The sequence below is a fragment of the Rhodamnia argentea genome, chromosome 3, assembly GCF_020921035.1.
Source record: "Rhodamnia argentea isolate NSW1041297 chromosome 3, ASM2092103v1, whole genome shotgun sequence".
In the NCBI taxonomy this organism is placed as follows: domain Eukaryota; kingdom Viridiplantae; phylum Streptophyta; class Magnoliopsida; order Myrtales; family Myrtaceae; genus Rhodamnia; species Rhodamnia argentea.
The window spans coordinates 4,465,555-4,481,521 of NC_063152.1; the positions used below are offsets into that span (position 1 = coordinate 4,465,555).

General features: G+C 38.7%; 1 protein-coding gene across 1 annotated transcript; it reads right to left on the reverse strand.

Moving 5' to 3' along the window:
- Nucleotides 1-1,304: 1,304 nt before the first annotated feature.
- Nucleotides 1,305-7,970, reverse strand: LOC115730641 (small RNA degrading nuclease 3-like). The gene is made up of 13 exons (XM_048276247.1): nt 7,902-7,970; nt 7,243-7,425; nt 7,054-7,143; nt 6,118-6,186; nt 4,307-4,447; nt 3,776-3,892; nt 3,617-3,686; nt 3,386-3,486; nt 2,971-3,105; nt 2,786-2,893; nt 1,999-2,103; nt 1,787-1,852; nt 1,305-1,748 (listed from the first exon to the last, which is right to left on the reverse strand). Exons 1-13 carry the CDS (start codon nt 7,932-7,934, stop codon nt 1,473-1,475), a joined length of 1,494 nt encoding a protein of 497 aa, XP_048132204.1. The 5' UTR covers nt 7,935-7,970; the 3' UTR covers nt 1,305-1,472.
- Nucleotides 7,971-15,967: the final 7,997 nt, after the last annotated feature.

A 15,967-nucleotide genomic window follows, 5' to 3' on the forward strand; every position in this document is an offset into this window, starting at 1 on the left:
TTGGATCTTTTTCACATCTCTAGATTTCCTGAGTTTGTAGGGTATTACTCATAATCATTTCGCACCCATATGTATTATGTACCACGGTTAAGACTCCCATCGTCCAATCGAATTTCGAAAGAGGAAAGCGAGAGATATCACTACATAAAAACTGGTTTATAGTTGCTTATACCATTTAATTGATAGAATTTGACGATGGAGTTTCGATCTTCATGAATTTAATTCCCCGCTTGTCCAGAATTTACAGCCACACAGTCGAGTAGGATCGATGTCGACAAATCGCAAGATCGATGGCATTTGTTTAGTTCGTCGCAATAGAGGAAAAAAGAAAAGGACGATTTCGACTTGCAGTGTCTCGGCACTAGCCATGAGTTACATTGATATATAGTACGTATTCATCATTCGACATGCTACTGCATGCACGGTCGGATCTTAACTCCGCCTGGGAAGAGAACAGATAGGTTGTCACTTTCCATTGTTTGGAATTCTCATCCATGACCTGGGCTGCTTCTTTTTCCAAGATGTGAGGAATTACGTAATTTCATCTTAATGACGCTGCCTATTCCTTTTTCTAGGATTTCGTGAATGTATTCTGGGTCAGTGTCTTCTGTGAGATAGCATTTTGCTTTGGGCAACTTAAGTCAGCAGACTAGATTGTTGAGAATCTCGAGATGAGATCAGCTTGCTTATGTGCTTCATTCCTAACAAAAAAAATGTAATTTACCGTGTCATTTGCTTCCTATTACTACCTTTGTCATTGTCTTAATTACTGCTTCGTACAGACATTTTATCTGCAGAGGAAAATACCAGGTCTATAATCAGTTTAGAAAGGCAATTCGATGCATCTCTTCTTTGTGGAGTCATATTAACCTGAGCTCTATTGTGCATTTGAAGCCACAAGATTTCTGGGATCAAACCTCCGAAGACCGGAGTCGTAGTATATATAGATTCTTCCAATGACCATCACCCTCTAAATGAATCACAGCTCAAGAACCAGCAAACAAACAGAGTGAAAAGATCAGCCCTGTGCCCCACATAAATAAATACATACATACCGTCTTTACATTGGATGACGCGATGGAACAACATAGTTTTAACTAAGCATGTCTCTTCATACATACTACTTCAGAAATACAAACTCCATTCCAAGTTTTCTGTGAAAGAAGAGCAAATCCAAAGCGTGGAAATCAGCTCTGAGAGGCAACTAACTTCCATCCCCAAAGCTGTAGCCGAAGCCTGAAGAACAAAAACGGGCCGATAAAACCACCTAGCTTATCTATGAATTAAATGGTTGACGCAGTTCCGTCATTGCCCAAGCTTGGAATTTCTGCACCATTCTGGCGCGAAAGGCCAAAATCTGTCATTGTGCTTGGCAAATTGCTAGGAGCACAATTAATCATACGCGTAAGCTATCAACTTGTTCTTTATCAGATCCTGATTTACAACTTCTTTGATTTTCTCTGCAGCTTCTTTTACTTCTGTTGTTGAACAATCTTGTGGAGAATAGAGATCTTGAGTTTCTTTTGGGATAACTCATGCTTTAATCTTTCAATCTCTTGCAAGTGGTCTCCACAACGACTTACTATTTGAAGATCCTTTTGCCTCAGCTCCTCCTTCAATCTCTCGATCTCTTTCAAGTGATCGTCGCACTGATTAACACCGGCCGTCTCAATCTCTCCGATCTTGCTCGCCTTCTGTTTTTTCAAGTCCCCAGAATCCAACATCTCGGCTGCTCTCTTCTTTAAAAACTGGCCAAGGGAGTTGTCGCGTATTGCTTTACACACACATAGATTAACCTCAGTACCGTACTGAGATGCAATGTAATTACTTTCTGAGACCGTTCATATGAGTCCTTTAAAGTGACACGACAAAATATTTCAATTAGGTTTGGATATTAAGAGTGAAATGGGCAATTATCAAGAGCCTCATCTAGAAAAGAGTAGAGAAAAAGCAAATCCCCTCATGGATCATTTATGGGATAAGAGAAGAAAAATGTACCTTCTCTGAAGTCCCCTCTAAACTTTCATAGACTCGATGTGCCTCTTCCATACTGCTGAAAACGGCCAAAGCTGAATATGTATCCCCACGAGCATTCTTAGATGGCTGCAGGAAGAAATGATCCACCACTTAACAAATATAATCAAAGCTATAACAAGGTGTGGCGTAATAGCATGTCAAGCCACACATCTAGATACACGACAATATAACAGTTCATCTCATTGACCCCCAGACCACTTCAGCAAATCATCAAATGTAGCAAGCTTAAAATAGTTTAAAGGCTAAAATTAAAGTACAAAGATTAAAACCTTGCTGTATAGAGCCCTTTATCCAATAGCCTATCACTGAACAGCTATTACTCATGGAAACTGCAAAATTCTTCCATCCCAACTTTATTTATTTTCCAGAGGGTGAGGTGACAGTACCATATAGAGAATATTTTCTAGTTAACGACTGTGTCATAATAAATAATGAATACATGCATGCACTGTTCTGTCATCATTTATTTCCATTATCCCATGTCTGTAGAGAATAAAATGAATTAGCCGAGAATACCAATATAGGAACAGTTTGTTCGCCAAGTTAAACTTGTAACAAGTCTGAACATTTAGTTGGGATAAGATAGGCCATGCTATTTTCTCTAACTGTTCGACAGAAAACAAGCGACAAGAGAAAGCATACACAAGCAAAACTATCAGGGAAAACATCAATACCCAACAAGGTGGGTTTAACTACTACATTAGATGGCGCAAATGATATAACCATATCAATTACGTATTACTGTAACCTTTGGTTCAACTGTAAATTCCCCAGGTATTGCTCTATATAATTCTCCTACAGGCACAATTTTAGGTATCCGGTGAAGCAGCAGCTTTGCCACTTCGGAATCAGGTACCTGGAAAAGGAGAAAATCAAGAGATTAAGAAAGGAAGGTTAGCGATTGCAACATCACAGAAAAGTATAGAAACTCACGTCATCATGGAGACACAGAATATTTGTATCGCATCCACGCTCAATAACAGCAAGAACAAGCTTCATTACAGCAGAAGCATCATCTAGGCAATTATGTGGTGCACCCTTAGCTCTAACTTCATAGCCCAGAACAGACTGCCAAAATGACACATTAAAATCATCAATAATGCACAGAATGCATCTTTTGCTTGTTATGACTCTGCCAAAAGGATATCCAACATAAGAGTGGAGAAGTAAGACTTGTAAGCAGTATATACCACATCCAAAAGGCAGAAAACTCAAATGTAAGCATTTGAGTGGAAACGTCAGAATAACTAGATTCTTTGGCTTTAAAACACTAGAAAGTAGATGTAGAGATTATTACTGGATAGGCACAGAAAGTGGACACGATACATCAAAATTTCGAGTTACTTGCCTTACACAGATTATTTAAAGATGGCTTTCTTTGAAAAGATGCATCAGGATACTGGAAAATGTATGAGGTATCAATTACTCTCGCATGATCCAGCTTCAGTGCTGAAACCAAAGATATAGAATGAAGAGTATTGCAACCAGATGGAAAATTACCAATAGTAAATGGTTTCTCAAAGCTCTAGTACTGGCAGACAGCAAAATTTTAATGTATCAAATCAAAATGCTCAATTGCCTCGCAAGTCACCGTTCAAACTGTGGCCAACTATAATAGTTCCATGTGATAATAGCTTCTTCATAGATTTCTGCAAAATAAGCCAACTTTGTCTCAGTGAAGTAGCACGCAACTATGTAGACTAAGCATGAAGTGTGCAAGGGCAACCAGAGGATGCACCTGTACATCTGACAATGAGCATTTAATTCCATCCAAATCTGCTGCAACGATTCCTGTAATCTCAGTTCTGTAATCTGCAATTGCTTTACCAGGATTGACAAACTCATTAAGTTTGACCTGCAACAACAAAGGTCTCAATGAAGCTCCAAATGTACAACAACAGGTCTTGGAAGGGACTGTTGAGCCTTCTATTTTGGGAGAACATTTTTGTTTTCTTCCAGTGAGATTATTTCTAGAGTGGAAATAGCATCTCTCTCTCTCTCTCTCTCTCTCTACACAAAAGCTCCACAACAACACCCCACCACCCCCCAAAAAAAAAAAAAAAAAAAACCAAAAACAAAAGAAAAAAAAAAAAGGAAAAAGAAAGAGAAAGCAAAAAGTGCAGCAAGTTAAAACTAAAAGGAGATTTGTCAAAAAAAAAAAAAAACTAAAAGGAGAGAAATACAGCATGGTTTTATGTTTCTTTTCTTCTTCAAAGGCCTGTCAGCCATCATGCTACATCATCGAATGAGACCATGAACAAACAAATACCTTCAGACTGCGATCCACAACACATACTCTCACACAAGCTTCAGTGCCATCTTCACAAAGCACCATCTCACAGTCAACAGCAACCACATCGGTTGACCTCATCACCTTGGACTTTTTCTTGAGCTTTGTAACCACCCATTCCTGCCTCACCATCTAACCATATTAGGGGAAAAGACAACGCAGAAAAGCATAATGTACATATCAATTGTGCAGCACATTTAGCAACAAAGTTGCAAACTCGGATCGTCTAGGGAATGAAAAACAACCGAAGTAATAACTTCATTGGTCGTAACATCAACCAGCATGAACTTGACAATATGAAACCACATATTTAGCAAAACAAATTAATTGATCAAAACAGCACATTACTACAATTTCTGTCTTCCTAACAACAAATAATCTGTTGTTCCTTCTAAAACTCACATTAAACTCTAACTTTCTTTTAGTTGCAGATGAGTGTTATGACAGTAAATTTCTAATAACTTACGCTTAGTAATCCTTCGTGATGAAAATTAGGCTAGACATAAAGTACCCTTAGACCGAACTTAACCAAAAAAAGGCACTCTTTTCCTCATCACTAGTCGTCCTGCGCTTAGATTAAAAGTGGAAGATCTTCATCAACAAAGTAGATAGCTATTAGAAACATTTACTTTGGAATTTGGAGCAGCAGAGTAAGCTCTGCCTCAAAAGGATCTCGATCCCAACAGCCTATCACAATATAGCAATTTCATGGGCATTGCCCAATTTGAAGGATGCAAGGATGAACATGAGGATGGCAATCTGCATTACCGCGATTCCATTGCCTTGGCGAAGGCAACTAAGGTAAAATATTAATAAGTTAAGGGACAGCAGTCAGCTATCTCATCATTTCTGTCCCCAAAATTTGCAAATAATAAATTATCTGTTTGATACTTGAAATATGTCTGTGCTTTAGACAATATTATATCATATACAATGATTGTTGATTCTCAATGCAATTGTAGCATGAAATGCATCAAAAGAAGGTTGTTCCGCATTAGATTTGACGCAAATTTCATTCTTAAATTTGGACAGACAATTGAGAAAATGCATGATTGATACGGGGTGGAAGAGATCCCACCAACCCATTCACACATCAGCATCTCTCTATTTCTTTAAACAGATATTCCTATAGTTCAAGTTTATATTTACTAACTGAAAGGCCCACAAGGGCACACATAACAAGATGCCCTGGATAAATTAATCCTGCAACTTACAATGATTATGTTATGACATCCACACCCATTCTCTAAGCCACACTCAACTGGAAGCCCCAATCAAAGGGATTAACACTGCAGACGTGCTAACTTACAGTAATTTTTGCGGATCTTCCAAATCTAAAACAAGTTGGATTTTTAATTTTCCTTTTTATAATCTTGAGCAGAAGAAAGAATGCGGAGAATTGAAACATAAGAGGCCACTGCTGCTACCATCCATTATAGTCGGCCTAGATTTTAATTACGCCCACTGAGCCCTTGATGTCAATGGTGCCTTCCTTACCACACTAGGACTAGTTGTTGCAGACAATATGTCACCCTATATAAAACCAAGGTTTGACACTTTAAGACAGGATTTCCCAGATTTAAGTGTTAAACTAGGAAACTCAATTCAGTGAAGAACGTCAGTGAACGTCTCAGTCTCACGAGTCAATATTCTACACCACTGCACATGACTCATTCTATTGCAGCAACAAATGATAATGTGAACGTCAGAATACTTAAAAAAAAAAAAAACTCCAGAATACTTGCTGCCAAGTAGCACTGAAAAGAAAACAGGCAGTTATAATAACAAACCTCTTCATATGATGGGAAAGAATATTCTGATGGGTATTGTGGATGCTCCAGAGTGAGATGAACTAATCTCTGCACTGCCACCATCCCAATTAACAACTATTAAAACATTTCTAATTGGATGCCATGGAGGAGATGAAAGGCTAAAGGATGTGTGGCAGGAGTTATCAACACTAGACATAAAAAAAAAAAATTATATCAGGATTCACGATACTTCACTAAGCAAAGGCATTAGCATGAAAAAAGGTAACTATACAAATTCAGGAGTTTAGCTTACATACATGGTAGAACCAATGAAGCAAAACAAGTGGAAAAAAAAAGGAGAGAATGTGCCACTCAAAACCATATACATTAGCCACAGAAAAAAGACAAATAGATTCACCTAAGAATGACTGAATTACTGCATTTGAAATGGATGTAGTCGTGTTTCAGCATACTTGAAAGAAAGAATGTTATCAAACCATTATCGAGAATCTAGATGCATGGCAACATCACCAACCGTGAACCAAGAGGTGCAAATCACTCCACAACAACGAAGATTACCATCAAGTAAAGTTACAGGAAATAGAACGAGAGAGAGAAAATCCACTTCTTGCATGCAGTTTGAGAATACAAGCTTATCGTTTCAAACAAAAGATGCAATCGTTCTATCACCTGAAAAAAAGATCCAAGAAAAAATATACATTAAGAGAATAACAATTGTAACCTTGGACAAGATGGAAAATCTAATAAAGCAACAGTAGGCGGAATCCAACAATTGTCTGGAGAAGGAAAAACAAACAAAATAGGGTAACTTCAACTTCTAGCCAACAGAGATGCAGTGGCTTGATGGCACATTACCTACTGGTGAGGACTCTAAGATCACAGAGTTCTCCATAAATGTAGCATTCATCTTCAGACGAGAACAAAGCACTAAAACCCAAAATTACCAAATCATACCTGCTCCGGGGACTCATGCTGTGGAGATTCCTCTTTGAATAGCTCCGTTAGGGCATGGTTCGAATGGCACTGAATAACTTTGGCAAAAAGCTGCACAAACCAAATTATAAGCAGCAGTCATCTTAATTGTTCACTCCATCAAGGAGAGCTAAATTAAGCCTCATAAAGCGATTCTCCAACATTAATTACCTTCAAATCGCTCTCATCAGTAAAAGTCTTCAAGAAAGCAACCAATACCTCCTTGGACCTCCTCGAGGGATCACTTAAAGAGGCCCCTAATTGCTTGTCATAACTGTTCAAAAAATCCTTCCACACTCCTTTAGCACCGCTCATTCCCCGTTTCTGGGCCAGTTTCACTACTTCGACAAGAACCTGCCAACAGTAGAACAACAAGAAACTTGACACTTCCCAGGATACATAGGCCAGGTTACCCTGAATTAACCATCCCAAGAACGATTTAACCATGCAAAATCATTCTTTTAGAAGAAATTCTTCGAACAACTCGCACAGAACATGCTTTCCCCAGAGCCAGACACAGCTTTGAACTGGGGAATACGGTCACAGTACTATTTTCTTTTTTTTTTCGGTCCAATGCCACACTACTATTTTCAAACACCCTTTTTTGTAAATTTTAACTCATATCAAGCAGCAAGTGTCTGGGCTTCCGACCGAGAATCATGGATCCCACAAAACTCGTGAAACACCTAGTCCGCGTTCCAAATTACAGTTTAAGTGTTAAGAGAGGCGTGAAGCAAGAGAGCCCAGATGAATTCACGCGGCTTTTGCCGCAGAAGAGGTGCAGAAGCAGACAGAACCAGAGCAATATAGAGAAAGAAGAGCAAGCTTACTTTTTTCTCTGCGATGTTGAGTTGGTCTGCCATCGCTACGAGCGAGCTGCACGAATTCTGCAATCCAGTCCAGATTACAAGTCAAGGCGTTTCACGAATTGAGGTTTAGGGCCGCATGAGAACCATTCTGTTCTCTAATTCCGTTCTCTAGAACAAAAAAATTATGAGAATCATAACGTAAATAATTCTGATTCTGATTCTGTTTTTAGAATCAGCTTTAGATAATCAGAATCAATTTTAAAACAACATCCACACAAAAAAAAAATTTGTTTTGAAAAAAAGAATCACTTTTGATAATCACAAAATAGAATGAAGTTTTACATCTCTCACTTTTTCCTTTCAGTTTTCTTCTTCATTTTTCCCTCAACTTAATAAAAATAAAATAACATAAAATAAAAAAATTTGAATTTTTTTTTAAATCCTAAAAAATTTAGAAAATCCCTTTAAAAAAAAAAAAGCTTAGATTATGCTAGTTTGACCTTATTTTCATAAATTTGGGCCTAAATTTCCTAGATTTGATAAATTTTACTCTTCTGCAAAAAATGTCATAGAAAATGAGGGCATACAACATGCGGATGATAATATATATACTCATAACCGTGCGTCACAAAATGTGACCATACGTATGTGGAGCTGGAGCCAAACACCCACTTGGATTTATGACAAAACCCGCAAAATGATAGTGAAGGATTTGTACTTCGTATCAAAGAGGATAATTTGGTTTTTATTTGTCGGTGGATAATTTGGTTATTTGGCTGCTATGTTTATATGTATTTTGGACAACGCAACATTTAAAGAAAAAATGAGTTCTTAATATGGGAACTATCACATGCTTCAATCGAACTTCAAAAAATCATATATTAAAATTTGTTTCATTTATGACATGCTAAAAAAAAATAATGTATTTTAAATTATTTTAGTGTGCATTGGAAATTAGTCTTCAATTTAGGATGAAATTTTACAAAGTAACTACATAATTATTTGATTTAAATGAAAAAAATTAGAAAGAGAAATAGTTTTTGAAACAGAAATTTTGTTCGGTTATCAAACGCATTTCTATTCCAGGAACAGAAATTTTGAACAGGTTATCAAACGAGTTCGATTCTCTAAAACTCATCTAAGAACAGAATCGGAAAAAATCATTTTAATCAGAATAAGTTTTCCGGAACTGAATGGTTACCATGCGCAGCCTTAATTTCCAAAGGCTTCGGGCAAATGCAAATATTATTTGGTAAAGTAAAATGTATAATTACAAAGACCTTTGATGTGATTAACTTAAATTTTTTAATTTTAATTTGTTTAGAATTGAAAAAAAAATCAATAACTTTAACTTTTATTTTTTCCCGTTGAGCATAATGTAAAAACAGATTTTCATTTAAACTAAGCAAGACAGAACAACAGATTTTCATTGTGCAATTGGTATTAAATGGCAAAACAGATTTTCAGCAATATTTATGCCCTCTGGTCAGTCCATTGCAGACTTGGCTTATGCGTGTTTTAGTTTCATTTAAGTGTTATTTGGTCAACTATTGATACATGCTAACCCCATAAAAGAGACTGGTACTGCTACACATCCTCAGTATTCCCTCCACTGTCCCGATTTGTGCAATTTGTGCAAAGCACAAATCAAACCAGCACCTCCACCTAATTTGTGCATAAGTACAAATGAAACCAGCAAAGCACAAATTGCCCCAGAACATCGAGACGAACCAGCAAAGCACAAAATCAAGACGAACCAGCCTACTATAATAGACTAGACAAATCTTACTTGGGAAGAGAGGCGGGCCAAGTCGAGAGTGAAGAGGTGAAGTGAGAACGGCGATACCGTATGGACAAACCAGCAGCGAAGAAGCAAGCGGCCGTGATGTTTTTTCTTTTTTGTTTGTGTTCGTCAAGAGAGCTAAGAGGACTGGAGAGAAGAAAAAATAGAGTGGCAGCCAAGAGAGGTGTGAGGAATGGAGAGAAAAGTGAGAAAATAGGGTTTTAGTTAACAAAAGGCAAATGTGGAATTTTGGTTAAAAAATGAGGGTAAAATAGGAAATTTGCACATTTTCATTAAACCAAGAAGTTGCATGCCGAGAATGCAACTTCCCAAAGGACCTTCAAGGCTCCATTCTCCCAATAGGCTTTCAAAGCTCCATTCCCCCAATGAGTTTTAGAAAACTTTGGAGATACAATTGCATTTCTCCAAAGTCCTAAAAAATATTGCCAAACATAATTGTATTTGCCTAAGGGATTTTGGAGCCCTAAAGTCCTTTGCAAATGATGAACCAAACGGAGCCAACGCACGCTTGCGATTTATTGGGCCGACCCCCTATGGCTATTGTAGCCCATGCATGAAGAAATGCCAAGCAAGAAGCAGACTGGGTGGCTAAGGGTGCACATGAAATCATTTCTAATTTCTTATTTCTTTGCCAGAAACTCATTTGACAGAGAAATGTATTCGATAAAAACCTGATCGAAGTAAAAATTCGTTTGGTAAAAAAATTGACTTCTGACAAGATTTTCGACCAATTTTGAAAAGTAAAAAATTTTAACTTCTCCGCTCCGGAATCACTTCTTGGACCACACCCGCTTTCGCCGGTCACTGTCCACCCACCGCCGCCCATCGCCCACCCACCGCCTACCGTCGCTCACCCTCGCCCGCCATCGCCGCAGCTACCCCCACCACCGCAACCGCCGCCGACCACCGCCGCCGACCGCCGACCACCGCCCCCCCCCGCCCACCGCCACCGCCACCGGCCACCGACCACCGCCGCCGCCGCCAACCACCGACCAACGCTGCGGCAAGCCAACCACCTCCGCCAACGGCGCCAACTGCCGCCGCGGTCGCCGACCACCGCCACCGCCTACCATCGCCACCGTCGACCTTTGCCGCCAAAAATTTTGTTAATAATATTTTAAAAATAGAAATTTTCAACCGTTACCAAACGAATTTTTCTGATCAGAAGTCAATACGGAGCAGAAGTAGAAAAATCAACTTCTACTTTTGAGGAGAAGCGGAGAAATCAATTTCTGATCGGAAGTTGATTTTTTGGACTGCAGTGATTTCATGCGCACCTTAAGCTTCTAATTCGGATGATCAATCCCCGGGTGATATTTTCGCCTTCTTTCCCAATTAACGATCATGATTCAAAAAAGAAATTCTAATTAAAATCATATGTTTTGATTCTGTTCCCTATATGATTTTTAGAGAATCAGAACGCGTTTGGTAACTACACAAAATTTATATTCTCGGAAACAACCATGTGACGAGAATTCTTTTTTAAAAAAAAGTTCATCTTTTTTTAAATTTTTTCTTAAAATTTTGACTTTTAAAATTTTTAATTTTTTAATTTTTTGTAAATTTCCCCCCATTTTTATTTTTAAAATTTTTTAATTTTCTTGAAATTTTGTTATTCACCCGTTAAAATTTTCAATTTTTTTTATTTTAAAGCTTATTTTTAAATTTAATTTTCAAAAAATGCATTTGAAATAATTAGTTGATAGTAAATTTCAAATCTAACTATACATTTTTTCAAAGTTCAGAAGTCCACGTGAAAGCCCATGTAGAATTAATCTTTTTAAAAGAACTAAGACTTTGTTCTTTTTGGTGATTCTTTTTTCGAGAATCAACTCTTTTTTATTCTTGTTTTTCTTCAAAATCGTTCCCGAAAATAGAATCAGAAGCGGAATCATTTACGTTACCAACTATGTTTTTTATCTTTTTTTGATCAAGGAAACACAATCGGAGAATCAGAATTATTGCGAAATAGACCCTAAAGTGCAAAGACAAAATATTCTTTCCTTGGATTGGGTAGACAACCTTTCTCGTGACCTTTAGAATTTACTGTGTCCGGATACCCCTTCATCGAGCTCTTATGCTTAAGTACTCTTTTTTTAAAATGAAATTAGTTTTTTTCTGACCAAAAAAAAAAAAAAATTGGCGGCCAATGGCCTCAATTTTGATTCATGCAAGGCAAGTTAGGTGACATATGCACTTGATTTCATCATGAGATAACATTTGGAAAATTTCCCCCTTTTTGCATCCAAAGTTGAGTGTCATGAACGGTTAAGGATTAACTTTGCTATATGCGACGGTTGTTATCATGTCATTGGATATATAACTTACATAGGAACGGAGGGCTTATCCGTGCCTCATTCTTCTCGCATCTTCTGTTATCATCGTCATGTGTTCGTGATGTGTCTAATTTGTAGATTACGAATAAAAACATCTTCAAATTGTAGATATAGAAGAAAGGATCCTAACTTTGTTTCGCACTCTCTTTTCTCATCTCGCCCTGATCGACCATCTGCCACCATCATTGCTATTCACTACCACTTCGTTCCTGGCCATTTCTTGATCACCGTCAACGCCTTTCTCTCGACAACGCCTTTCTCTCGACTTGCCATTTCCTAAAATGCCTCTCCCTTGACACCAACACCTCCACCATCAACGGTCCTCTATCCTCCCCCACCATGCCATTGTGATCATCTCGATCGAGCCTCGACAACCCACGATCGAGTCTTGTCGGAGAGAGCCGAGGCTCCGTCGAGCCTCAACGGAACTATTAGGGGTTTGTTTGGGCTGCAAAGCATGTGTATGAGCAAAATTGCAGCGTGCGTGACAAAAGGAATCGATTTCCTTTCCTTTTATCTCAAAGGGACGCCGCATGGCATCAGATTCCAAAGGGCTACTACTAATACACACGCAAAGCGATCTCGGCCGTACAAAATTCTCATCATGCCATCACAGCAAGTCAAGGCACAAGTCTTATAGATCTGATCTAACTAAGCTTTCCTTAACCAGCTAAGAAGATTGGTGTTTTTTCCCCCTCTATGGCCTTAATTCCCTTAAAAAATTCAATTTTAGGTCTAATCTCAATTTCGTCTCGATTTTTTTCTTGTCCAAAAATAAATTATCATCTTTCGCTTTGATTCTGAACCCGCCCCCGTTTACTCTCCCTCTGCGGGTAATTATTATTTCATACGAAGGCGATGATACTACTGAAGACGTAGGGTCATGATAATGAGGCTTAAAGTGAACCTCGTGTTGATAATTTTGAAGAAACCAACGGCGATTTTTGGCACATAGTAAATGTGGGCAGATTCGAGACTAGAATAAGGGTATCCGATAGGGTCGAAACTGAATTGGGATCGGATCTAAAATTGGGTTTTTTCTATTTCAAGGACTTAGGGTATTTTTAATAACGAACTCAGGCCACTCAAAAAGTGAGAGAAGGTTTGGTTGGTGGGTCGGTTTAGGAGCGTGAAGATGGAAGTGGTGGTGGCTTTGTGTTTGGTTACGGAGGTGGTCTTTTTTCTTTTCTTAAAGTTCCAACTGCAGCTGTCATTCTGCTAAAAACACACACAAAGTCATTAATTGCTAACTAAAAACAATATTCAAACATAAAGAGTCGACACTCGAATGAACTCACCATCGCTCCCGATTCAACCTACTAATACTTCAATTATCGATGAGCAAAACTTGCGAGCAAAATGACAGTCAACCTGCAAGTTCAATGTCGAGCACATCGCACTGATAGCAGCGAATTGTGTACGGCACAATTCAAATCCTAGGAACAACTTACTGCCACAACAATCAACCAATGTTCTTGTACGATTGGATTGAATTCTATTTGAGAACCCGAGGACTTTGAGCACATCTTTTGTTATTTGCCCTGTTGGAAGTGACGTTGACAGCCACAAGAAAACAAATCCCATTTACAAAGGTGCTAAGTAACAATCAGCATAGGGAAACAATAGCAGCAAGCCCCAAACACATGGTCGTAACAAGAATAAAAAAAACTGAACAATAAAAATGTGCATCTAAATCGAAACATTCAGAAGTGAAATCTAAGTGCATAGCTACGGGACTCGATGAAGAAACACAAAACTCAAGTAAAGTTCATATGAAGGAGACAACAAACAATGGACAAAATACTCTCAATCGAAATCTGATGTGAAATTCTCATCGATCCAATTCAAGAATATAATCAAACAAGTGGTAGGCATCTTGGCTATGGATTGTAGAAGTAAAGATGAAACAAGGATTTGGATCCAAAATATATCAAAATCATAAAAAAAAAATGATTAAATCATTAATCAAACCTTAATGAAAGTCAATCTTTAGATAAACAGTAGCTAGGGCTCTTCACTTCCAACTCATCCGAATTAGCGATTTCCCCAAACATCAATTGTACCTTCAATTTTGAAGAACAAAAATTTCTTCAATTTCTCTAATCTTGCTCGCTTCCTTATCGGGTGAAGCGACCGAGTGCGAGCCTGTGTGAGAGTTGATTCACGGAGTAATTCTTTTTGTTCGCAATCAATTCCTTCTATTAAAACGAGTTGAGAGGCTAAGGTACAAAAAGCGCGATGGAGAAGCTCACTCGCTCCGCTCGTGGCGCACGAGAGGAGGGAGTCAAGCACGACGAAGAAGCTCGCTCGCTCGCTCCGCTTCGTGGCGTACAGAGGAGGGAGTCAAGTGTGAGTTGAAGAAAAGAAGAAGCATATCCTAACTTTGTTTCCATTATTCACAACAAGAGCGTTGATGTTTTTGTTAAGTTTCCACTTAAGAAGGCGACGTGGATTTTCTCTTGACGCGGAATTGCCATGTCAGAAGACTTAACGGTGATTTTTTACGGAGAGCTAATTAAGGCAGATTTGGGGCTGTGCTGAAAGTTGATATTTTTTTTAGACAAAAAAAGAGTTTGGAGCAGATTTGGGACTAAACCTGAAGTTTGAGATTTTATTTTTTGGAATTAGGCCTGACTTTGTTTCACACTCTCTCCTCTCATCTCACCTCAGTCGACCGTCTGCCACCACCACCATTGCTATCCACCATCACTTTGTTCTTGGCCCTTTTTTCGATCGCCGGTCCTCTATCCTCTGCCACCGTGCCATTGATCATCTTGATCGGGCCTCGACAACTCTCAATCGAGTCTCGTCGAGATAGCCGAGACACCCTCGGATTCGAGCCTCGGGTTTGTTTGGACTAGGTGGCTTAGCATGATACGGTAGAGACATTGACCCCAAAAAAAAAAAAAAAAGTGGTTTACCTTATGCCTTTTTACTTACGAAAGAAATGACGACACGTCATCACGAAGAACACATGTGCCCGACCAAAATTGCGGCGGGCGTGACGAAAGGAATCGATTTCCTTTCCTTTTATCTCAACGGGACGACACATGGCATCAGATTCCAAAGGGCTACTACTATTACACACGCAAAGCGATCTCGGCCGTACAAAATTCTCATCATGACATCACAGCAAGTCAAGGCACAAGTCTTATAGATCTAATCTAACTAAGCTTCCCTTAACCAACTAAGAAGCTGGGTGTTTTTTTTTTTTCTAGGACCTTAATTCCCTTTTAAAAAAATCTAATTTTAAGTCTAATCTCAATTCTATCTCGGTTTGTTTATTGTCCAAAAAGAAATTATCACCTTTCGCTTTGATTCCAAACCTGCCCCCATCTACCCTCCCTCTGCAGGTAATTATCATTTCATACGAAGGCGATGAAACTACTAAAGACGTGGAAAGTGACACTCATGTCGACAATTTTGAGGAAATCGGCGGCAATTTTTTACGCAGAGTAAATGAGGGCGGATTCGGGACTAGAGCGAGAGTCTCTGATAGTGTTGGATACTTAATCCGATCTAATACATACTCAAAAACAGCGGAAACATGCCCAATAGATCACCGGATTCACCGATTGACGAAGATACATAACGAGAACATACCTTATTGATCACCGGTTAAATGCCCTTTGCGATCTCGGAGTTTTTCTCTGTCAAACGATAATCGACAATTTGGGGAGGAGCGTTCTGCGTTCTCTGTTTTCTTTTTGGAAGTGACAGAATGAAGCAACTTAGGGAGAATGATGGAGAGCACGTCGGTTATTGACGTAAAACTAACCAACGTGACCTTTCACGTTTGAGCGGATAACTGCTCAATAGGGTATGGTTGTCCGCATGGGTGCACACCGTATCTCCTGTGGACCCCACTTTAATATTTAATCTAATATATAGGGTTGAGAGTGAATTTGGATCGGATCTAAAATCGGGTTTTCTATTTCAAGGAATTA

What these genes read in the sequence shown, in the direction of transcription:
- LOC115730641 (XM_048276247.1), bottom strand. Translation starts at nt 7,934, where the DNA reads ATGGCAGACCAACTCAACATCGCAGAGAAAAAA. An exon ending in AGCATGAGTCCCCGGAGCAG is followed by an intron (nt 6,187 to 7,053) that starts GTATGATTTGGT and finishes GTGGCAGTGCAG; the next exon opens with AGATTAGTTCATCTCACTCT. An exon ending in CGGTACTGAGGTTAATCTAT is followed by an intron (nt 1,749 to 1,786) that starts GTGTGTGTAAAG and finishes TCCCTTGGCCAG; the next exon opens with TTTTTAAAGAAGAGAGCAGC.